Raw genomic sequence first — 25,000 nt, 5'->3', positions numbered from 1 at the left:
ACACACACACACACACACACACACACACACTACACATATAGTTACACACAATAGAAAAATGCCATTGCATCTTTAAGCGGCACCCATGTATCCCACACCCTGCTCTGCTGGTAGAGTAATTGCGAGAGAGTGAGAGAGAAATTGCAGCTCCGCTTTAGCCCAGGGCAGCTTCAAAGCGAAATTAACACAGTGTCAATTTCACACAAACCTGCAGTGAGGGGAAAAAAACATACTCCAAGCACTGCGACCACCTTCGCCAAGGTAAACCTGATATTTCTTTACCGCCGACAATAAAGAATGGGGATTCGGTTTGGGGGTTGTGTATTCATTCTCTTGGCTTGTATGCTGTATTACATTATTGGGGGTACGGCTTTAGCTCTCCTCAAGGACGGCTTCGCTTTGCAATACCTGTGCCATTGCGTGATCCAACAGGGACCAGAGGCATAGAGAGTCTTTTTCTTACTCGGACATTTGCTGCGCAATTGATTCTATCAGCGCTTTAACTCCATTGAGGAGCTATAATTCAGTCACAAACCCGACGAGTTGTACTGTGCTGCATGCGTAAACAATATATAACATTTAACAATATGATTGTAAACATTTATTTTAGTATTTTATGTTATGTATTTATTGATTTGTGTATTGATTTATTTATTGCTTGATTGATTATTTGTATTATTATTATTTTTTGTAGATGACTTGTCACCTGCTTCTGTGTTGCGTCTGAAATCTATTCATCATTTAAAGTCATTTTGTACCTATAAGCGTTTGCCTCATGCGTTTGCTCAGCTATTAAACTATGTCTGGAAAGCATGTGTTTGTAGAGAGACACTCCCTTATTTTATTCAACGCTGTCTGTCTTGTATCAGTATGAGGGTGTTTGATATTTTTTTGCTCCCTGTTGTGATAATCGATGCGGACGTGCAGTATTGTTTATGCTGGGAAGAGGGGCTGTTCGCTGTTGATTAGCTGGCCAGTATTTCAAATCTCAATTTGGGGAATAAGGAAGGGGGCACTCGAGTGGATGGGGATCATCTGATAAGGTAATTCACTCAGATCAGTGATTGAATCCAGTAACTGAAAAGCTCATCATAGCACATTCTAAATAAAAACCTATCTATCTATCTATCTATCTATCTATCTATCTATCTATCTATCTATCTATCTATCTATCTATCTATCTATCTATCTATCTATCTATCTGTCTATCTGTCTATCTATCTATCTATCTATCTATCTATCTATCTATCTATCTATCTATCTATCTATCTGTCTATCTGTCTATCTACCACCCATCCCTCAGCCATTTTGGTTGACAGCTGGGGGCTGGGTGAGGGAATCCAGGCAGCCCATTATTTATACGATCAGCACTGACTGACTATAATATTATAAGCAATATAAAACCCTATATTATCTGTTGACATTTTAGCCCTGTGATATTTAAAAACATCTACAGTGCAGAGTAAAGATTTAGCAGCAACATACAGAAATAGCAGCTGTGTTTTGTAATTGGTGTTTAATGTCATTAAAACATGATACATCTGTGGTTATGGAAAACAAAGTACTACAGTATACTACAGTATTGACCAATAAGTGTAGTCCACTACTATATGAAACATTATATACTATATTAGACTCTATAATACTAAAATATAGTATTTTATAGAATTAAAGAGTGCAATTAAATTGTATCTATTCTACAATGTTTAGTGAATTTGGACTAGCGGTAGTGGATTTCTTGTTTTGTTTTATACAGGACCTTATTGCCATATAGAAATATCTCTCTTACTTAAAAAATGAACTAGAAGACTGCAGTTTTACCGTTGCAGATTATAGCATTTACTTCTGCATATATGCCATTCAATTTCAAATGAAGTACAATTCAATTCATTTTCAGTTATACGTTGTCTTGAATTAACCTTGCATTCATTAATATGTATGTATTTATGGACCATTAGGAGTCCTGAGTTCTGTTGTTACAGTATTGAGATTTAATCATTTTTATTTATTGCTGCTCTGGTTGCATTTTATCATCAACTGATGGCACTCTAGCGGTTCTGTTTGGAACAGAGTATGTAGAATCCTCTTTGTGGTTCAGTATATAAGAATGGCTCTTTACACACCCCGAACAAAATTCTGATTCTGGGGGAAAGCCCAAGGGTTCTATATAGGCAGGGTTCAAAGGGCACTGTGTTGTTTTTAAAGCGACTGTCCAGCCCTCCGTGATTCCTCTTCCTGTACCTCTAGCGCACTCATTTTAAGAGCACAGAGACAGAGGGTAAACAGTTTGTAGAACATGTATTTTACATTACCGTAGCAACAGTTCTAAGCCAGTGATGGTGGTGGAGATCACATATCTTATTTAGCTACTTCAAAAAAGCTATCTGGTTCATTTGAAATCTAGCTAGCTGCCTTTTAAATGTTGTGTACAAGTTTTGATTAACCGTTCAATTGCACTGATATATCGTAATAACTAAAAGCGAATAAGAAAGATGTGTCCAGCGAGATTTGTATACACAGTCTAGTATGAAAGAGTATATTAATCATTTATAAAAGTATTAAAAAATGTTCCCAATATTTGTGTGGACAGATATGGTTGATCCTAGGGGTTACATGACACGTCTGAAAGGTTGTGTAGTGCATCACCATGGGAACGTATGTTCACGTCTTCATTCGCCGCCGAGTTCCTCGCCTTCAGCCAATCAAGTGGGGAAAGGGGATGGGTTTAACCCATGACCCTGTAAGCTACAGACCAATGAGCGCTGCAGCTAGACAGGAATGGTTTACCGCGAAGAGAAAAGCATTCCTCGCTGGAGGAGGGACAGTGTAGGTGCATGTTGGGGGTGGGGGTTGTCGTTTGAAAGAACTGTCGAGACAAAGGTAAGGGTACTATAGGGTAGAAAATACTGGGCAATAAACCCCAAATAATGAACACATCGAAACACGGTAGAGGGAGAATCAGTAACAGGAAGTGTTACCAGGAAAGTGTTTTGCACAGCACCGAAAGACTTTAGTCACTGTGTTTACACAGTTCTTGGAAAACCCCTTTTCAATGGCAGTACTTGCTTGCTATGTTTTTCATTTGTCCACAGACTGCATGCACGTCTCTTTGTAGCTGGCTATTTGTTTGTAGTCGTAGCGTTTTGGTTTAGTTGAGTCCTGCTGCTGCAGATGTGGGTTGATTCAACCCTGTGCATGTGTATATCCATCTCTGTAACTCCTGATATATATAGCGCTATATATATATATATATATATATATATATATATATATATATATATATATATATATATATATATATATATATATTCGCGAAGCGCTTGCTGTATGTAGAGTCACGTTCATACAGCAAGCGCTTACGTCGTTATTCTTGAGCATTTATATATATATATATATATATATATACTATATATATATATATATATAATATATATATATATATATATAAATGCTCAAGAATAACGACGTGCATTCGCGAACGCTGTATGTAACGTGACTCTACCGGCACCGTGGATGACCCTGTATAGAAGACACGTTATACACCTCGGGCTAGAGGATGTTAGTATTATATTACACTTATAGCTGTTAACTGCAAACGTGTTGCTCATTTGTTTCAATGTAATTGCAGTATCAAGACAAACCCTGGATGCATTTGTACCTCTAGGCATTAATGCAAACCCCAGGTATGCAACGACCTCTATTGATCTGTTTTAATATGAGTGCATGTCGATTTCTTTGTGTCCTGTAATCTGAATAGTGTTACTATGTCTTAGACTACCCCTTTTGTTACATTGCTTGCTCTCGTTCACCTGTCATTATGTACAAGGTGTCATAGCTGTGTTTACCTGTAAACACTAAATAAACAAGTTGCTCAACTAAACATCTTGATAGCTGATGTGAGTTTCAGGAAAAGGCAGTGTCCACGGATTGCCTCTGGCATGCAGGGTTTGCGAATCAGTCCTGCATAAAAACGAAGTACAGTTCAACTCTATTATTGTCTAAACAAAGACTCAGTCTATAAGAGAGTTTTGTATTTTATAAAACAGCAACTGGCAGGTAGCATGCTAGTACTGGATGGCTGAGGCAGTTTATTAGGAAGCTGTGTTTTTCCCCTGTATGTGGTTCTGATTTGTCTCTGCTTGTCTGTAGCTATATGGATCCAGGAGACAGTGAATTAGATCCTGGTCTGTCCCAGCAGGATACCCCCTGTCTGATTGTGGAAGACTCCCAGCCTGAGAGCGCCGCCCTGGAGGACGATCCTGACAGCGGCTATCGAACCCTGCTGGCTCGGCGCCTCTCCAGCTTGCAGCCCCACAGACACAGCCCAGTTCTGGTGAGCACCAATAAGACTGTCCATGTTCCTCTCTTCACCTCGTTTATCAGCTTGTGTCCCTCCCTCGCTCGTCCCTTATCTCTGTCTGCCTCCTCAGTGCTCTCAGTAATGCCGGCTGGGTTCTCTCTGATAGGAGCTGATTTCTGCACCGCAGGGCAGTAAGGGGCCTGTGGGTGAGGAATCTGGAGAGGTGGAGAACGACGGCCACAACGCCTCAAGTAAGGGTAAGGGACTGATGCAGGCTTCAGCTCAGCTCTGGCCATTAGCACATAGCAGTGAGGTTCACTAACTGATTCCTTCAAATTATTCTGCTTTTGTCTGTCTTTCAAAGATTGAGGTCTTTTGAAGGCACCTCACATTGCTGAAGTAACCTTTGTCCTTTGTTGTCCTCAGCTACATTGGATTCCAGCAAAGGACACAGTTCAGTTGATGAGGAACATAGTCAAGTATATGAAGTGTGTTCCCCTTCCAGTTGCAACAGGTACAGAAGGACTTCCTTTATAATGTATGATGGTCATTCTGCTCCACTGTCCCTGAACTGTAATAGTAATCATGTCATTTTTTTTAAACAACCACTGTGGAGTCTGATATTGCTGCTTTTTGACTCCCTATATTAATCACAGTTCTGTCCCCCCAGGAGAATTTGAAGCCCTTATTAACCCCTAAATGCAGTAGAATTGGGGCAGTGAGGGATCTGTTTAGAATACTAAACACACAGTTAAGAATGTACACCCTGCAAGCTGGGAATGGGACCAGAGCAGCTAACTGGTTCTTCAAACTCACTTTAATATCCCAGAGCCCCAGATCCTGAATGTGTTGCAGGATCTGTGGTATAATTGTTTTCTGCCTCCCTTTGACACAGAGCCCCAGCTCCCCCTAATAGCCAGCCTGCAGAGGAGGAGATGGAGGACGGAGCAGATTCAACGACACAGCCAGCCCAGGAAAAAGGTACCAGTCCCCCTGTGCAACTAAATCTGTTTACATACCTGCCAGTAATAAAACAATTGTAATTACTGCAGTTCACATTAGAGAGTGTGTATGTGTATGTGAGTGCGTGTGTGTGTGTGTGTGTGTGTCTCTGTCTCGCTCTGTCCACTGCAACTGGACGGTACCTTACAAATGTTAAATTTACATTTTCAGGTATACCTTTAGAAATGCTCATCCAGTTTTGAAACACAAACATACTTTGTAGTGTTGTGGCTGCAAAATCTGGGAGAAACAAATGTCTAAAAGTAGCCCTTAAATAAAAAAAAAAAAAAAAAAAGATGATGACAAAGAACTATAACTTTAAATATCCTGCCCACCCTTTGATATGTACTGCACTGTTGGAGACTCCCTGAATGTGGTTGCCATTGTGGTGTTATCACTGCAGTAAGCTAACCAGAGGGGTGTGTGTTTGTGTCTTTTTGTGTCCCGTGTGTGTAGAGATGTCCCAGCCAAGCTTCGGGTTTCTCGAGATGTCGCAGAGTGAGGATGTGGATGAGGAGCTTAAGAAGAGTGCAGAGAGTCTCGGAGAGCCAGAGAAGGAAGGGAAGACAGTCAGCGAGGTGGGACAGACAGACAACCTCGGGAAAGCAGGTGGGTCACCTTGCTTCCTACTATATTCCCTTGGAGATGAACCACCTTTTCATTGGGAGGTAGGCACAAACGTGTCTAACCCAGCATTCACATCTTGACTTTACTGTTTTAAAAAACCCGCTTTAAAGTAAGTTTGCTACCCCTAACCAATCAAGCTTTTAATTGAAATACGGACTAAAAGTCCCTTAGTGCACATAATTCCCATCCTGTGTATTTGCCCCTACTACACAAAGACTGGTTAGTGATCACAGCTCATCCGGTTTCCTGTTCTGCAGATGGGGATGAGTGTAGTATTGGAGGAAATGGTCTGACCTCAACCGATCAAGATGAAGCATGCAAAAGGTACATTCAGTGGCATTTCTATTGACATGGATTTACAGCTGATTTGTGAAGGAGTTTAATTTGGTACATAACCAATTAATTCCTCCACCACAGATCAGAGGTGACCTCCAGCTGTTCCGCTCTGCCAGAGAAAGCGTCTCTTGTGGAAAAGGAAATGACAATACACCGCCTGCTGCTGGGGGAGGGGTCGGAGGTCGAGGACTCGCCTGACCAGGAAGAGGATCCTGAGGTCCTGTCCACTCAGGAGGACCTGTTTGAGCAGGATGCGGCAGGTGAGTAAAAGTAAAGGAACTTGGGTGAAATGGCTTTGTGGAGGAGGAGCTAGACTGCTGCCATGTGCATGGAAATGTGTCTCTGATTTATAAACCTGCAGCAGCAAAGTTCCTGTAGTGCTTCCACAGGGCAATTTCTGTTTTTCTAACATTTGACTAGAATTTCTCATGCTTGAGTTCAGAGCTGGAGTGGCATATCGGTGTACAAACGGTGTAGTTATTGCAAGGGTTTCCTGTTTAGGATCTGGAGTGGACAGCACAGTGTCGGGATCAGAGAGCCGTTGCACCCCTGCTGAGAGCCTGCGACTTCTACACCTCTCTGGACAGACCACCCTGGTGCAGGAGAGCCTCTCGCAGTATGTCTTATTGTTGTTATTATTGGTAATATAATTGTTGGATTGTACTACTTCCTTGCTTTCTAATGGTATCAGAATGTCCTCTTGCTAATGTAAGTTAATCTGTATGGTTACACCACTGCATTTTTGGCTGCATGCTTCTTTATTAGCTTGACAGCAAGCCTGGTTTTACAGATTTGACACTGAACTAAAAAAGGTAGCTAAAAGTAAGCTGTAATAAGGTAGTCCATGATTGATGCTAATCAGGCTCTGTAAAAACAGTCAAAAGTACGAGTTTACTGGAAGTAATGGATTGAAGTCAGAAGTGGTCCTTTTTTGAAGGTGTTTAGCTTGGTGCCTGTCTCTCTCTTTCCACAGGAACTCCTCTGAATTTGTGGCGCCCTCTCAGGACCCTTTTGGCCCAACTCCCATCATTGTCCCAAACTCGCCTACTGAACAAGGTGAAATTCCTTTCCTGGTCCTCCGTTCATATTCTTTTACAAACATGTTTGTTTTTAAGGTGGAATTACTGGAGTGGTCGTTTTTAATAGGTTCACATGAATATGCTTAGTAGTTCCAGAGTACAATATTTTTTTGTAGTTTTTTTAAGTTCATGTGAGTAGTATGTCTCTTTATAAGAGACATCAGTTTGAACAGCCAGAATATTTGCCACATAACTAGAAAGCGCCTATCACCATAGCAGTAGAGTGTTATTTTCTAGATACCTGTGTTATAAGTTCTGAACTGTCTTTACTGCCAGTTTCCACTTCTCATGTGAAGAAGAGGACTTGAAAGGTAGTGTGTTTTATATACATAGCCTGAGCAACCTATTAAAGTATCTCCCATTTTTATTTTATTTTTATTATCCTTCTCGTTTAAATGAAATGTGTATTCCTGGTTTTACTTTTTTTTTTTTTCTTTCACAAAGATGATGATGATGAACCAATGGATACATCACTCCCGGCTGAGGAAGCTGACCAATCAGGAAAGATGGCAGAGGAGCCAATGGAAACAGACCAGCCTCCATCTCGTCCTGAAGAGGCTTCCTTCCTTGGTCCTCAAGCCTCCACCCCAGTATCGCAGAACTCCCCTGCCTTCGCAATGGAGCCGTCACTCCCTGTGCCAACCCAGCCACAGTTTTCACATGTAGGTGTCAGCCGAGCCAGGCTGACCCACAAGAATTACATTGGGGGGGGAAAAAAAAAACTATTTTGAAATGTATTATTATATTTAGAATTTATTATTTGAGTAGGGCTGTCTGTTACAAGACTGTGACAGAATTTAGCTGCCCTACCATTGCACTGAATTAAAGTGCTTTTGTTCTAGTTCTGTTGATTTTGAATCACACTATGAGCCAGGTTCCGCCCCAGTTGTTGTGCTCTACCCACTAGACCACACTGCCTCTCAGTGCTATGCTGTAACCTCACGCTCCCAAACCCCTGGTTAACTGGCTCCATTTCTGTCTGTACAGGATGTTTTCATTCCCACTCAGAGTTTGGAGGGCAGCAGGAGCGGCAGCTCTGCTGAGAGAGATAGTAAACAGCAGTCACAGCCCCCAGCTGAGGTCTCCTCCAGGCAACCTGATGCAGAGGCTCCTGAAGACCCTTCGACAGAAGAAAAGAGAACAGACCAGCTTGAGGACTCAGAACCCAGCCAGTCAGAACCCAGTGGGGCAGAGGAGGCATTCAGATTGGAGCTTTCTACTAACAGTGAGTGTAGTGCTATCCCCCAGCACACGGGGGGCGCTGTGGATGAAGAGGAGGAGGATGACGAGTTGACACAGATTGAGGGGCTTAGTGGTGTAGTCAGTGCACTCTCTAGCAACTTGCTACTCTCACAGGGAAGCCTGGACAGTTTGCAGGAAACTCCTGAAAGAGCCGAAACTCCAGCAACAGTTGAACCTAACGTTTGTAGAAGCTTAGCAAAACCGCCAGCTAATGCAATACCAGCTTTAACAAGCAGTTTGTCGAAGTCTATAGCAGTTGCAGTACCAACTGACACTAGCTGTTTGCCAAAACCTCCAGTAACAGTAAAACCAACTGACTCTAAGAGTGTGCCAAAAGATTCTGAAGTGGTGGACTCAAGCAAGACTATTAGTTTGCTGGACGCTACTGAAATGTTAGATGCAACCAAGACCATAGGTCTTCAGAACGCTTGTGAAATGGGAGCTTTGGACAAGACTAGCAATGTGCCAAAAGTTCCTGCCCCACTGTCCTCAGGAACAGCCATCAGTTTGCAGAAACCTTCTGAAACAGTAGACCTTACAAACACAAGTAGTTCTCAGAAACCGGACACTGTAGACCTAACTCTCAGTAGCAGCTTGCCACAGGCTCCTGCAGAAACGCTAGAACGAACTAAGACCATCACCACCAACAGCGGATTACCACAAGAAGTGCCAGAATCAGAAGATGGAACAAGAGCTCCCGGGATTGTGAAGGCTCTGGAATCTGATAGTCCTGCTACAGCCACTCGGGTGCATGAAGAGGCGATGGAAATCCAGACTGGGAATGCTGTGGTGCCATCGAAATCACATCCAGAGGCAGCCATCTCCAGTAAGGCCAGTCATCATGAAATTAGGGATGAGCCCTTGGAAAAGAGGAGAGAAGATGTGGTGGAGGAGACGCCTGAGGAAAAGCAAGAGAAGATGGAGGAGGGAGTTGAAGGATCAGGTCTCTGTCTTGCTCTTTCTCAGAGCCAAGCTCTCTCCCCGGGACCAGAGCCTATGGAAGAGGAAGAAAAGTCCTCGGAAAGAACCGGGTCCCCCAAAAGCACTGATCAGCCTTCTTGTGCGCAGGAGAGCATCCCCAAACAGGAATGTCCCATGGAGAGCAAGGAGGAGAAGGAGAGCAAGACAGAGAACAGCTTTAGTAGCAGTGTGATTGTAGTGGAGGAGAGCGAGAGAGAATCCTTTGACAAGGGGAGCAGAAAGACACCCCAGCAAATGAAAGGGGAGGCAGGATCATCCCAGCTCATCATTGTGGAGTTTTGTCCCGATGATTCTCCTAGTATTCTGGAGATTCATGAGCAGAAGGGAGGCAGGACCGAGGTTGCTCTTGAGAGTGGAGATGGAAGAGCCACAAAGAGCTCCCTCACCCCCATGGCCTCTGCCAGACAGGATGGTGAGGAGCTAGGGCAGAACAAGCAACCAGAGGAGGCAGGGGGTGCCGTGGAGACAGAAGGTCAGAGAGGGGACAAGAGTCTGAGTGACAGCTCAGGGGGTATGGCTATTTATTCATTTATATGAACAGCATGATTCTGGCCCCTAATGACAAAATCTAGTTGCCAAAGATGTACAGTTCTGTTGGGTTTGCTAACTTTTGTACAGACAAACATCTGTGTGTTAAGTATAATTCTCATATTTGTCCCCAGTAGCGTGACACCAGCCTCAGGTGATCATCCTATCTAAATGTCTTCCCTTTTGCGTTCTGTTCTTTTTTTAGATATCCCATTTCATTTTACTCTTCCCAAGGAAGGAGAGCTGATTCACCCAGCAGCCAGTGCAACACCTCCACTTATTGGTCAGCTGAAACAGCGCCCCCGACACAGCACTCCCATTGGTGGGTTTCTTTGGCTTCTGATGACAGACCATGTTTTTGCACTCCTATAATTAAAACTGCAGCTTGTAATTAATTGGAGTGTATGCTGATCCCTGTTTGGCAGGGGTTTAGGCTCTTTCTTCAGTCCTGTCTCACAAGCATTGTGTTTTTGTTTTTCGAGCTTGATAGAATTCTCTTAGTGGTGTTGAAGGTATCGTGTTTTGTTTATTCTTTCAAATGAAGAGGTTGGATCCTGTTCTGACAACGCTGTGGTAACTGGTGATGTTACCAGGGAGACTGCCATGGCAACTAGTGACATCATGGCTGAGGAGACTGAGGGGGCCAAACTGGACTCTGCCTCCACCACTGCTGAGCATGATGGGAAACTGAGTCTCAGGATGAAACTCGTGACACCAGTGAATGAGGAGAGCCCAGAGTCGGCACATTTCAGTTTGCAAAGTAAGAGCAGCGGGCTAGGAGACGTACTGGTCTGAACTGTCCAAATACACCCCTAGCTACGGTGAGATTCAGTTTTTCAACTTTGCCAACCTGCTCCATGGGCTCCTTGACATCCATACAAAAGGCATAACCCCATTTAATTTGAGAACTGAATCCATCACAACCCATCTACAGACCAGTGCCCCATTTAAGTTGGTGTTTAAGATGTGAGAAGTGTGCAGATCTCCGAACACAGTCAGAATGATTGGCTTAGGCAGTTTCATTGCCTAATGCACTGCCTGAACTATTGCCATTTTATTTAATTCTTTGTTTCCTCTTCAGAGCCGGCACTGTCTCAAGAGGAAGGCTGTGTTGCCACGGCTACCACTGTTGCTATGGCTGTAACCAGGTAACCCACACTTGTTGCTAGGCAGACGACAGCTTATTAAGAAAGGACCCGTCCGTGAGTTGAGGCACCAGTTTAAGCCGCTGATTCAATTAAAAATGCAGTAATTTACCTTATAAAAACAGTGCAATCTGGTAATGAAATGTTAAAACAACTTTCAATGCAAAAATGTAAAGAATAATAATAATGTATTGTCCTATTTAGAAAATGGTTGTGACTATCCTATCACTGCTTCAAGATGACTTGCCCTAGCAGAATTGCACATAAGATTACCCAAGAAAAGCTTTCTGAATCTTTGTTTGTAATGCATTTAACCCTAGCTGTGCAATATCTTTAAAGTAACAAAGTCCTTTGCTGGGCATAGAGTTTGAGCACTGCCATAGAGAAACTCCTGCTGTTCTCCTGAGCAGTGCCATAAAGGACAAATGGCAAACGTATTCCCATTTACAGCTTGATATATCTGTGCTGTAACCATGAAATACTACCTGGAATCATGCTGTGGATTGTTTAATATCAATTGAGGGGATAATAGTGCTCTGTCTCTGGTAGGGCTAGTCTCCTGATCTCACCCCTCCGCCTCTCTGTTCACCCGCTGTTGCTCTCACATCTCGCTCTCTTTCATCATCTCGTTCAGCCCCCAGTGGAGCCAGTCCGTGTTTAGCCGGGTGTGTGAAGCACGGAGACAAGTGGAGGTTGCAGGACCTGGGCACCCCGGCACCCCTACCAGGCAAGATCCTCTTTCTGTTCCTCTGGAAGCACACAGCACCTTGCAGTTAGTCTCACTTACTGAACGTTCTGTCCAATACGCTGTCCATCAGGATTTCCACAGAGCACTGCTGCCCTCTACAGGTTGTAGGGATTCATTATGGCAGAAGATGGTTGTACAGTCGAAAGTATCCTGAATAAGTTGTTACCCAGTTAAACGAAAGGCATTTCAGATGACCTTCGTCACATTTTTGGTTGTTAAACGAAGTGCCGTCCCAATTAAACAACTTAAATAGCATTGGGAAGAACCGTCTCCATGAGTTGTATCCCATTTAAGCAGAAATCCTGATTATCAGCATCCCGTTAGGCGCCACCGTCTGTATAAAGACCCCAGCAGTGGCAGACAGGGGGCGCTGTGCATTGGAGGAAGAGGTCACTTTTACAAAGCCACATTCTTAACTTTAGTTGTCCTTGTTTACCACCTGAAGTGATAATTGTTCATGAAAAAAATATTCTGTTATAAAGTTTGTGAGACTTCCCATAGGTGTGATCTCTGTTTGATTTGCTCTATTTAAAAAGCAAAGCACATTCAAAATTCTGGATTTAGGTCCTGGCTCGAATGAAACCCCTGGTGGTCCCAGCGCACTATAGCTGTGAATTCCTGCTGTATGTTTTAGTCTAGTGGCTGTTAGCTGTGACCCAGTTCTGAATGGTGCTGCTATTCTGGGCTTCAGTCTCCCTCATGAGAGGAGCAGCCGCTTGCTGCTTACTTGTTCTGCTGCAAAGTCGCTTCAAGGTCCTTCTTGAGGATCCCTCTCCAAAGTCAGAGACGTGACTAAGTCCCCCCCGTCCCTTGTCCTCTTGAGTGAGGTCTTCCTTGTACTCCCCTTCAGTGTGGTGGAGATCCCTGGCAAAAGAGTACATAGGGAAGGTATTTAGTGTCAGGTTGCAAACACAGCTACGGAACAAATGATTTGTTCTGAATCTGTGAGTCCCCCTGTTAGTAGGCAGAACCAGAATTATCACAACCACCAACTAGCTGCTCTATGAAAACCCTCTCCCATCTGGATGGCAGCTCTGAAAACGGCACCTGCCCAAGACGCTATGGGGGTGGGTGGGGAATAATGTCTTGTTTGTACAGGCTCTTGCCTGTAATTTTGGCATCCTAACAAAATGATTTGACAGATGCCTAGTGGTTTATCAGGCTGATGGATGAATGTTATCTGTGCTAGTCGACTAACATTGCTCTGCCCTCTGCAGCGGTGACCCCTACCGTACCCCTTGTTCCCAGGACGGAGACGCTTGGCTGGAGGGGCAGAGGGCTCAGCGGCTGAAGCAGATCTCCCGCAGTCACGCCATAACCTCTCGATCCTCGCTGGACGTTGGCCAGTCAGGGGGGATCCCACAGGGGGAGGAGGAGCCTGGCTCAGGATCGGAGGGCAGTCAAGGGCACTCGGGGGTCAGCAGCAGTCAGAGCCTGCCCCAGGAGAGGGCGATGTGGGCGAGCCGCAGGGTGAAGGAGATCCAGACTGAAGCACTGACACCAAGGCCAGTGGAGGAGGCTGCCACTCAGACAGAGAGACTTAGGCTCCCTGAGAAGCAGGAGGAGGAGGAGGAGGAGGAGGAGGAGGAGGAGGAGGAGGAGGAGGATGATGATGATGATGATGATGATGGTGGAGATGCCCTGGAGAGATGCAGCGCAGCAGTGCAGACCGACAGCCCAGTCAAGAGCCAGCTGCGCCGCAGAGCAGTGTCCCAGCAAACAAGCTTTGAGTCAAGTGGCCCCCAGATTCTACAGAGCAGGGTACTGGGGACTAGGATCCAGGGGAGGGAGGTTCAATTCTGTATACGTACATGGAAAGCGTAAGACTTTCATTCTGTTTGTGTGCCTAATCTCCACACCTCCTCCTCCTCCTCCTTTGCTGTGTTGCAGCTTCGTCAGAGAGCCGTGTCGCAGCAGACCAGCTTTGAGGCGGGCAGCACTCCGAGTCTACAAGACCAGGTGCTGGGGACAGGGGCATATACATGGAGATTGAGACCAGGGAAATGGTCAGGCGTCTGGCACTTGTCTGAATCATGTACAGGCTGAAGGTTTGGGAGAGGGAGGAGATATGGGCATAAATACTTGGTCTGGTAAAGAGAGAAGGACAGGAGTGAAATAAGGATGTGGGGCCTGCATTGAAAGCAATGTCCTCTAACCCCCTGCCCTGTTGCTGTGCTGCAGGGAGAGTTGGAGTTGCCCCTGCCTCAGCCAGCTCCAGGTCACTCTGTCCGGAGACATGTGAGGACAATCCGGGAGGTGCGAACCATCGTCACGCGCATCATCACTGATGTGTACTACGAGGACGGGAGGGAGGTGGACCGCACCGTCACTGAGGTTAGTGCTCATCTACCAAGCATTTCATTTCACCCACTTCTACATTGTACACACTCTAGCAGTGATACCATGAATGTTCTTCAGTTCCTCGGCACAATACAGTTGTTTTCTCTTTAGATTTTTGTGCGCTTTGCCCTTTTCTCAGTTTCATTGCTGTGTGCTCCTCCCTTCAGGAGTCGGAGGAGCCAGTTGTCGACTGCCACGTCGTGGAGAGTGATGCCTCCCCGTCACGCACTGGCGGCTCCATGACCTCCGGTGACCTGGGTGATGTCAGCTCCCTTTCCTCCAAGACGCCCAGCCTGCAGCGCAGCTCCAGTGGTGCCAGCAGTGGAGGGGCCAGGGCAGCGGGTAGCGGTGACACCGCTGGGAAGTTTGCTATTCCCCTGGGCCGTGGCACACCCACCAGGCATGCCAAGTGAGTCTGGGACACAGCGGTCTGTCTTTGTCCTGTTAACTGGCTGTGGAACTCCTCCTTTCTGTCTGTTTCTGTCTTTGGCACTTTCCTACCAGTTTGTCCCCTTCTTCTTTCATCATTGGCCTGTCTGTCTTGCTTTTTCCTTGTACCCTGCTAGAACTCCAGTCCCTGCCAGGTAGGAACTGGGACACACATTTACTGGATTTGCTTTTTATATCAACCTTGTAAGTTTTATAGACCGTGCACGATAGGGAGGCTTTTTTCTGCTTTCTGGCAGTTTGCAATCTCTTGAATCGACTTGCCCAGCTAAAACCCAGACAGCCACCGGCTCTGATCAATAGCTGTAAGCAGTGTCCTCTCTCTCTCTCGCTCTGATCCTCACTCACTCACTCACTCACTCACACCGTGTGTGTCTCCTCAGCCAGCAGAAGGCAAGTGCACAGATGCCAGAGGGCCCCGAGGGGACAATGGCGGGCGGGGAGGATGGAGACAGAGTGCCCGGGACACCCCGCGGCAGGGGGAGACGAGGCCGACCCCCGTCCCGAACCTCCCTCTCCAGGTGAGAAGGCAGGCAGTGACCCTTCCCCAGATACTCTGATTATACTCTGGATTATTTGAGAGTAGGCAAGCCTAACCGTGAATTCCCCTGTCGTTGCTGAGTAACTCTGCAGCAAGGTGTAGGCAGGAGGAGATGAGCAGTACCTTCTCAAACTCGTCACAAGAAGAGCCTGTAATCCCAGGAAGCTGAATTACTAAATATGTAGTGATCACAATACTGCAGTAGATGTATCTTAACTATAGTTTTGGTGCAGGGGAGCCTATTAATGTTAAAAATAACAAAGCTTCCGTCTCTGCTATCTTACTGTCTCATTCCGTCTGAAACTTGGTGTCTGCTGCAGTTGTTTCTCCTGCTAGCTTTCTCACCCTCACTGTTTCTCTTGCTCTGTCCTTCCTATTCTCTCTAGCACAACTCCCTCTCTCTCTTCTTTCTGTCACCTGTTCTAACTCTGTCTTTGCTGCCCCCTAGGGAGTGTGTGATTCCTGCGCAGAGGGATGGCGCCCCCAACCCAGCCAGCTCTTCCTCTGAAGAGGAGGCCTATACCCGGGTGTGTGTCAGGCCGGAGCAGCCCCCTGCCCACTCTACCGAGCTGTCCTCCCCACGAGGGACCTTGCGGCGCTCCGACTCCCCCGAGCTCGCCTTGCTGCAGCCCCAATTCCCTGACACCAGTGGCGGCAGCTCCAGCAGCTCCTTTGTAGGGCTGCGTGTCGTTGCCAAGTGGTCCTCTAACGGATACTTCTACTCGGGCTGCATCACCCAGGACACGGGTGCCGGGCGCTTCCGCCTGCTCTTCGACGATGGCTACGAGTGTGACGTGCTGGGCAAGGACATCCTGCTGTGTGACCCCATACCCCTGGAGACAGAGGTGACTGCACTGTCTGATGATGAGTACTTCAGTGCAGGTGAGGAAAGAGGCGCTCCCTTCAGTGTGTCTTACAGTGCAGTGAGGGGAGCAAAAGATTGACCTTTTGTTCTAATGATGTCTAAACTTGGTGCATAGAACGCTGTAATTGCAACATTGGCCATGATGAGCCCTCTGTTGCAACAGTGAGTTGCTGTTTGGCTCAGATTTTTGATTGATTGACTGGACGATTGATTGATTTGTGGTATTGCCTTGCCGTCCCCCCCAGGTGTGGTGAAGGGCCACAAGAAGGAGGGTACAGACTTCTATTACTGCGTGGAGAAGGACGGGCAGCGCAAATGGTACCGCAGGATGGCAGTGATCCTGTCTCTGGAGCAGGGGAATCGGCTGAGGGAGCAGTTCGGACTGGGGCCATACGAGCCTGTCATGCCTCTTACCAAGGCCTCTGATATCAGCCTGGGTAAGAGATGACAATAAGAGACACCCTACACACGACGTATTGTTATTATGTACAGTTCAAGTAAGAAAGTGAATATGCTTTTATCATTTTAAACTATTTCCCCGATCTGTGCCTCTTTGCTGCAGATAACCTGGTGGAGGGGAAGCGAAAACGTCGTGGGAACGCAGTGGGTAGCGGGACCCCCACCCGAGGGGCAACTGACAGCCCAAGAGGCCCGGGATACGCAGGGAAGAGGAAACTGATCAGCTCAGAGGACGACAAATCCCCAGCCAAGCGTGGACGCAAGTCCGCCTCTCCCAAAACCGGTACGGATACCCCCCCACGGGGAGAGACTTAGCTGACTATAATAAACCCTCCCCTCACCACTCTTCAAACACTCCCAGTAAAGCTGCTATGAGATGGAAAACCTAGACAAGTGCTTAATTTGTAAAAGAAAAAAAGGATTGTGCACAATCATCCTGTTTTTAATGTATGTCTTTTTGTATCTTGATTTTATTAGAGCTGTTTTATGTGTGCATGTGGCTTTATTTAATTTCTTTTAATAAAATGTTTTGGATTTTACATTGTCTGTTTTTTGTTTAGTTTTTTTTCTTTTTTGTAACTTCTTTTTGTGATATACTAAACTTTTTAAATGGATAATTAATAAAATAAAAAAAATAAATTTTGTGCAAAATCTTAATGGAAACTAGGGTCACGTTCATGCCATTTGGTTTGAATACAACATATTCACAAAAAAACTGAAAACGCGACCGTCTGTCAGGATGCAGTGGCTGAGATTCATGGTGCTTCTGTTCTGTACCTCCCATTCTCATTGCTCCAGGGTAATCCACTGCCCATGTGCATTGCACTAATGACTGAAAGATGTGCTGAAAGCACTGCTGACAGGAGAACCCGCTCACTGCTACTGGTATTTCCAACATGGGTAACCAAATAGTTTAGCAATCAACAAGACACTAAACCTTTTAAAGTGAAAATTCAGGGCCAGATTGTGCTGCTGTGGGCAACTTGCCCCCATCATACTGTACATGTGCTGTAGTGTGTCTGCAGAAAGTATAGTCCTCAGAGTGAATCTGGACTTCATTTAGTGTGGAGGTGCTTTACTGTGTACCTAGTAAATAGTTCATAGGAGATTTTTGTTATTTATTTGTTCCATGACCTTTTATTATCTACCTGACAAAAGACAGTCATATCCTGTCCAGATCTCTAGGTGACGCTGTCTCTGTTTCCCCAGCAGGACGGCGTGGGGAGCTGTGTGGCACCTCTGAGAGCGGTGGTGAGCTGCCCACTGACCCTGCTGAGCTAGTGGAGACGCACGGGCCCCTCCCCCGCAGCGCCTCTCTCTTCCTGGGGTACGCCTTCCTGCTGACTGCTTCCTCCGAGACTGACCGTGAGACCAACCACCCGGGCAGCGAAGGCGAGGACGGTGAGGGAGGGGCACGCAGCACAAGAACACACGCGCTGTCGGCTTGCCTTGCTTCTCTGTTACAGCCGTGTTTGTGTTTTATCTTGGCAGAGTATGTGGAGACGGCCCCCTACAACAAGCGCTACACTGAGAGCCAGCTGAGAGCCGGGGGAGGATACATCCTGCAGAACTTTAATGAGGGTCAGGTGAGGGGAGCCCTGCTGCAATGTCTCTGAGCCACCACTGTCTCTAGAGCACTTTAATGAGCGAAGAGGACCTCGTCCATAACTAAGGTCGCTACGAGCAATGGAGTGAAATGACTGACTCTTGTATTGTTTTTATAGATTGGGTATTTAGTTACGAATGCGGAGTAGCATTAGGGGTAGCACATTACATCATGAGGAACCATAACATGGTAATAACAGCCCAGTGTAATTGCTTCACAAGGCCGTTGCCATGTAAAGCAGGCACATTGGTAATTACCCAGCTATTAGTGTAGTCACATGGCTAGGGATGTCCTGTAGTAAAGTGGGAATGTAGCCCAAAGTCACATGTGAACCCTTGACAAACCCAAACGTGCAGACTCTTAACTGGCCTCTCCCCCCTCTCAGTGTCGCGCAGCCTATCAGACCCTCTTGATTGCGGACCAGCACTGCCGCACCCGGAAGTACCTGCTGTGCCTGGCGAGTGGCATCCCCTGCGTGTCACACCTGTGGGTGAGGGACTCCTGCCACGCCAACCAACTGCTCAACTTCAGGAGCTACCTGCTGCCAGCTGGCCTCGGGCTGCAAGAGAACAGCATCGTCGATTGGTAGGGATCCCAGCACGGCTGTATTGTGTTGAAAGAAAAGCCTTGTGCTGGCAAGGGGTCATGCTTCATTGGGCGGAAGGACTGCCTTTTCTCAAATGCATTTTATCAGGGGTCGATATGCGCTTGACTATAGTGACAAGCTACAGAATCAGAGTGATTGGTGTTTCACACAGTTCTACCTGATCTTTACAAATCAAACTTAACTCATGAATATATCAAGTGAACCCAATTCTTCTCTTCATTCTCTTTCCTTCCCATCCAATCCAGGCACCCTCGAAGGAGTCCGTTCCAGTCCCTGAAGATCCTGCTGGTGTCGGATCGGCCCCTGGAGCTCTGGGCTGACCTGCTTATGATGGGAGGAGCCTCTTCCGTGCGGCAGCACAATGCAGCCACACAAAACCAGGGTGAGTCCACGTGAACAAAAAGCAAGCTTGCTGACTCCCGCCAGTATCTCTCTGTGCATGAGTCTGGCTCTCCTTGTTTCTGTTATCAGGTCTCCCTAGAAAGAGATTTCAATCTCAATGTGGATAAATGAAGACTAAAAAATGATTTGTATACATCCAAGTGGGTTCATAGATACTTATTCTGTTTCCTTTGCTATTGACTGAGAGGTTAGGTAGTTCTTGATCTGTTCTGTTTGACTAGGTAGAAGTAATTGATATTAAATTCCTCCTTGGCACTTGTTAGTATCAATTAATTTCCTCATCTGATTAGCCTGGATCTGAAGGAACATATTTGATGTAGCAAATGACCCTTCCTATTTATTCTGTCCCTGTTCCACTTAGCAGTGAACTGCAAAAAGGTGTGTCTTTGTAAAGAATGCTGTCGTGTGTGACTTGATAAAGCACGTACTGAATAACAGCTCTTCCTGTGTGTGAATGCTCGTGTGTGATGATTTCTCGGTCTCTGCTGGCAGAGATTGCGGTGGGCGTGTTTGACCTCGTAGTGACTGATCGCTCGTGCCCTGCCTCGGTGCTGAAGTGCGCGGCGGCGCTGGATGTGCCAGTGGTGTCTCCGGAGTGGATGATCCAGAGCCTGATCGCCGGGGAGAGGCTGGGCTACACCACGCACCCCCAGTACAAACACGACCACACTGCCACCTAACACTACCACCCTGCAGCCGACCGCTTTTAACCCCCTTTTAGAGCCTTTTAAATGTTCTGTGTTTGTAAACGTACTTGTGCATGCTTTACCTGTATATAGTTTTATCCCTCGCGATTTTTATGAAGAAATAAATTGTGATTGTTTCATTCTATATCAGTGTTGTTTTTTCTTTTGGTGCTACAGACGCTGCTTTTCATTGATTATAAATAAATACATACACATAAACACACACAGTAACTTGAATTGGCAAAACAGCCTGTACAGTAATGTTTCAATATTCAGGGTGTTCAAAAAGTCCATTGGCTACTAAATCAAACCAGAATGATAGTCTGTGATAGAACCTGATGCTGTATTATACAGTTATATCCTAGTGAAGCACTGCTTGTGTGCTCACAGAACAGAAAGAAATCACCAGCAAGTGAAGTGCACTCTATTTTATTAAAGATCTTTGTACACGGAAGGCAGGTTTAGATACAGCTACACATGAGACACCACACAACTGCTGGGAACCACTAGCAGGCTTTGTGGACTGTCAATGAGATACAAAGTCTTTCAATTCCCGGTCTCGTTTCGACTGGTCAGCCCTATTTGTAAAAATGTAGTTTGGTACCGGTATCTTTCTATGGCCAATCTCTCAGAGGGGCATGGGAACTGAAATACTCCTCTGGAAAGGGCTGGCCCTCCAGGCACCGTGAAGAAACTTGCAGTGTCTGTGCAGCACCTTCTCCAAGAATAAATAGTGGACTTGAACAGCTGGTAGCTTTCCTGTTTCTTTTATTTCAAAGATACCTCTTCTGGTTTTGATGTCTCTGCTAAATGGGATGACAGCAACAAGCCAGGAGCATCCTCCTGGGTAACCCCCTCTCGTCTGTCTCTCAAGCTGCTGTTTCAGACACCAGGTTCACAGGCTGAGCGGCTCCTGTCTGATCCCACTGAGTGGAAGGTCCCTCTGAAGCGCAAGGGGGCTCACAGTCCGAAGCTGCAAAGAGAGACAATTCAAGGTTGAATAAAGTTTAGAGTAGCAGGTTTCTAGAGCTTAATTAACAAGAGAAGGGGAGGTGGTGATTAACAACTAGGCTGTCAGGAGGCTCTGATCTTGGAGTGACTATGGCGTCCCCATACCTGCCGAGGGTGCCCCCTGCCTGGGTGTAGTACTTGTTGTAGTCGAGGCGTAGCAGAAGCTGGGCCAGGTCCGAGTTGATCTGATGGTTCCTCACGCTGGACAGGATCTTGAAGAGCAGCGAAGACTGTCGACTGAAGCCCTGAAAGAGTTCAAACGGTTTCATTATCCCCTTATTATTTGCATGGTAAATTTAGATTTGTTTTTAGTGTAGGGATCAGTTTAACACTGCAGCCTGTACAGTGTGGAAAGAGAAAAAATTCCTGTTATTTAATTTCCAACTCCTTTTTAAAATCAATTCCAACACATCATCAACCGCAATCAGCGGTATTCTGTTAAAATGAGCTTCTTTCTCACAGTGACAACACACTACTTGCATTGAAGTCTGTTAGTCAGTTACATTGCTTCAAATGAATGCAGTTGAACGGCAGCACCACACTGCTGACAACGATCACACAAGCATAACATCCTGAAACCGAAGAAACCAAACGCCATCTCAAATCATCTGTCAAAAATCACCTTATTAAAAAAAAAGTTTTTATGATTATAAACTGCCGTTTACAACCTTATGGGTCATTCTTGTATCAAAATAACACCTTCAATTAGGAATAATGTGTTTTTACACACTGGGGATGACAGCAGCAGGGTTTTGTGGATTACCTGTTCAAGCATGTAATTGACGTGAGAGATTGCGCGATGTGGATCTGCCAGGAACTGAAACAATTCAAAAAATACAAATTGTATTACTTACAGAGAAGTCAAGCATTTCAAACAAATGTGCACTAAATGGTGGGGAAGGCTTCTGTGTAAGAACAGAATTGCTACATGCCAGTGTGGTCCAGTGGTTACAGCCGAGTGCTGGGAGGCTGTGTGGTCTCGTGGTTAGAGCTAAGGACTGGGAGGCAGTGTAAGCCTAGTGCAGGAGTGTGTGGGTGTTGGTGCTGGATGGCGCCCCCTACCTCCTGCTCTAGATCCAGCAGGGACTAGGGTAGGGCTGCAGCATGGAGTCCAGTCCTGTGCAGAAGGCTCGCTGGTAAATCCCATGGAGTCCGGACTGGCTCGGCTGGGCACCATTGTGTTCCTGTGGAACAGCTGCAAGAGAACAGTCTTTAAAAAAAAACGTCATCTCTCATTAGCATAACAACGTTCTTGCAAGGCCCTAATCATTTTTGTGTAGAAGGAATTTTCGCGTTGACGCCTTTCAACTGGAAGCCACATTGTAGACTCACTCCCTGTGCAACTGGCATTAGGATCCTTCCTGAAACATAAAGTGTTGTCGGGTAGGATCCTAATAGTTGCTGTACAGGAAGGGAATCTACAGTGTTGTGGCACGATGCTGGTGCACATGACCCGTGTGCTGCTCAGTGAAGTGGACGTAGTCCGTTCCCAGTTTGCACAGACGGTTCAGCACACTGGTTTCACAGGGATGGAGGAAAGGTAGATCCTGGGACACCTGAACAAGGAGCGAGAGTGTGACTATGTGCGTAAGTTTGTAACTCACAGGTTTTTTAAAGAAGGGTTTTTTTTTTCAGTCTGTTTTGATTAATACAACGTTCCAGGCAGTGGTTATAGAAGCTGATACCAGTATATCACAGTTTTAAGATCATGGAAATGGGCTCTACATCACACCAAGAACTAAAAAGCAACCAATGGCTTGAAAGACTGACACATACAATGTAGACTGTATACAGACAGTGACAGTTCTCCAGTGTTAATCGGGTCGAAAGTGACTACTTTAGTGCCAGGTCTGTCATCCACTGACCTGGACTGTATTTAATGACCTGGGAGTTATTTATTTATTTATTCTATTTTTTTCAAATATTTTCTTTATCACGAATGTTCATCTGCATGATCCGCAGTGGACTGGCAGTACTGGAGATCCATTTCTCCATTGAGCACATTGCAAAAGCTGTAAATGTGCTCCAGTATATTCCCCCGTTTTTAGGAAGCTCTCAATTCCACACCTTGATTACTGGGTATAAACTACATGTACTAGTATATTTGCAGAAGTGAGATTACCTAGTACTGTCTGCTGAATCCCACTTGACGATCGGGTTTTCGTACTGTTTTTGAGCAGTCGCAATCGCTCATTATTTACACAGATGCATCCCTGTTTTGCTTAACGATCTGTCTGCACTGCTATGCTGCAGGTGTTTTGTTCGAGCTATCATGATCATCGGAAACCATTTCACTGTATCACTGATACAATTTACCTGTAAACCTGTCCGTTTATTGCATGTGAAAATAGTCCCAGGGTACCCGCTTACAGCCAAAAGCAGTTCGTGAATCATCGTGACACCCCGTCTCTGCTGACAGCCCCAAATCATACGATATGTCGCGATCGGTAACTATATCTTTCAGTAGTTTTTAACAACAGCACCGCCAAATCCACCGCCGCAGCAAGATGATGCGGCATAGCAACATCCCGTTGCACCATGGGAATTGCAGTTTTTTTTTCCTCCAGAACAGAGTATTATGGGAGCAGTAGTCCCCGCTCTTAAAAGATTCACAGTACAAAAGCTAAAGAGTTTTTTTAGGTTAAAATACTGCACTCATGTTAACTAAAACACATTGATTAAACAAAAATTAATAACATGAAGACGGAGTTTGTTTTCTCTTATTGTTAATAAAGTTATTTAATGTGTCTCTGGGAGATGTAGTCCAGTTAATATCTACCTTCATAGCATGACCGGAGATGTAGTCCTTCCGCTCGGGAAGTCAGGTTGGTAATGTGTCAGGTTTTCTCCACGTTAAATTAAATACTTTCCTTTTCTTGGTGAAACTGTTATGTTTTTTCATGAATGGATGGCAGTGTCTGTTATTGTACAACTCCTAGTGATGTAGGAAGCGAAATATTAAAGAAAAGCTAGCTTGGCCTCGCTTTATCTCGCATCGGGCCAGACATACCGATGTTTGTGTACACACAACACACATGAATGTCGTTTTTTTTTTTTGCTTTTCGTTTTGTTAATTACATTAATCAAATTCTTGGCACCCATGCGCAATTTTTGACCCACGTGTCGGTTCGATAGAGTCGGGGTTGGAACTTTGGAAAGCCCGGTGTTGTGTATGTGTTAGCACCCTGCAGGCCTTGCCCGTTGGTCGGGAGCAAAGTATAAAAACCCGTTGAGTTAGTGCTTGTTGTCTGTGCACAGGTCACGCAGTATACACAGCTACTCTATCAGTGTACTCTAGCATTGTCATTTATTCATGACATAATGGAAAGTTACACTTTATTTAGGTGTCTATGTGTCTTTCTTAAACAAAGCGTTCTGCTATGAACGAGTCGTTGTGATCTATTATTATACAGTTATATAGTACAGTGCAGTGGGCAAATAACACAGGTGTATGAGATTCCTCATACAGTTGGAGAAAGTCTAGGTTTACATTTATACAAATTCCTAAGTAACACATTACAGTGTGTCGAGGTAAACTCTTGTTTATTGTTGTTTAAGCCGCGTCGCTGTTTACATATTGCAGGGTGTCTAGTTATACATTTTACAACAGCGGTACTGTAGAATGTTTTGTTTTGATACTTTGTGATATTAGTGTTTCCCGCAGTGCCACAAGATCTCAAACAAATATGAGAAAAAATACATATCTAAAATATGACTCTATAATCAGTTTATTTCAGGACTGTACTCTGTAAAAGCTGTTAACCATTGTTATTCACAATCTACTCACTTAACATAGTCCACCAGACGTATTGCCTTGAAATATGTACCATAGCTGCAAACATTGTGCTTTGCACAGCATGTAGACATTGAACACCACCTTAAATAAATAAAGTAAAATGTATTTATTTAGAACTGTGACCCACTATTTATAAGACATTATATATTTAAGTATCACAGTTCCAGTATCAGTCCACCAGGTGATTGATCAGAACAAAAAAAAATCACATTTGAATCAAAGGTTAACAATAATGTTTTTTCACATCCCTAT

General features: G+C 45.3%; 1 protein-coding gene across 11 annotated transcripts; it reads left to right on the top strand.

Moving 5' to 3' along the window:
• Window positions 1-53: 53 nt before the first annotated feature.
• On the top strand, window positions 54-20,086 carry LOC121304410 (TP53-binding protein 1-like). Of its 11 annotated transcripts, none has more exons than XM_041235537.1 (30): window positions 58-261; window positions 3,629-3,683; window positions 4,150-4,333; window positions 4,467-4,557; window positions 4,727-4,814; window positions 5,196-5,281; window positions 5,759-5,911; window positions 6,187-6,253; window positions 6,347-6,525; window positions 6,767-6,881; window positions 7,239-7,321; window positions 7,789-8,006; window positions 8,332-10,078; window positions 10,301-10,417; window positions 10,640-10,855; window positions 11,177-11,243; window positions 11,875-11,967; window positions 13,206-13,749; window positions 13,879-13,947; window positions 14,170-14,322; window positions 14,496-14,737; window positions 15,159-15,296; window positions 15,765-16,198; window positions 16,427-16,618; window positions 16,744-16,923; window positions 17,850-18,041; window positions 18,132-18,226; window positions 18,632-18,831; window positions 19,099-19,235; window positions 19,748-20,086. In XM_041235537.1, exons 3-30 carry the CDS (start codon window positions 4,154-4,156, stop codon window positions 19,933-19,935), a joined length of 6,264 nt encoding a protein of 2,087 aa, XP_041091471.1. In that variant the 5' UTR covers window positions 58-261; window positions 3,629-3,683; window positions 4,150-4,153; the 3' UTR covers window positions 19,936-20,086. The 11 variants fall into 11 exon arrangements, with proteins under 11 accessions (XP_041091481.1, XP_041091471.1, XP_041091477.1 ...); XM_041235538.1 differs by lacking the exon at window positions 58-261 and adding an exon at window positions 2,787-2,880; XM_041235543.1 differs by lacking the exon at window positions 3,629-3,683 and having other exon boundaries at window positions 4,467-4,551.
• Window positions 20,087-25,000: the final 4,914 nt, after the last annotated feature.

The sequence above is a fragment of the Polyodon spathula genome, chromosome 37 (assembly GCF_017654505.1).
Source record: "Polyodon spathula isolate WHYD16114869_AA chromosome 37, ASM1765450v1, whole genome shotgun sequence".
Lineage (NCBI taxonomy): Eukaryota > Metazoa > Chordata > Actinopteri > Acipenseriformes > Polyodontidae > Polyodon > Polyodon spathula.
The sequence above is the reverse complement of the archived record's forward strand: the minus strand, read 5'-3'. Positions and strand labels throughout refer to the sequence as shown.

Coding starts and splice junctions, on each gene's coding strand:
- LOC121304410 (XM_041235536.1), top strand. CDS start 4,154: ATGGATCCAGGAGACAGTGAATTAGATCCTGGTCTGTCCCAGCAGGAT. Junction 11,968..13,205: donor CACCCCGGCACCCCTACCAG/GCAAGATCCTCT, acceptor TGCCCTCTGCAG/CGGTGACCCCTACCGTACCC. Junction 18,227..18,631: donor AGAACTTTAATGAGGGTCAG/GTGAGGGGAGCC, acceptor CCCCCCTCTCAG/TGTCGCGCAGCCTATCAGAC.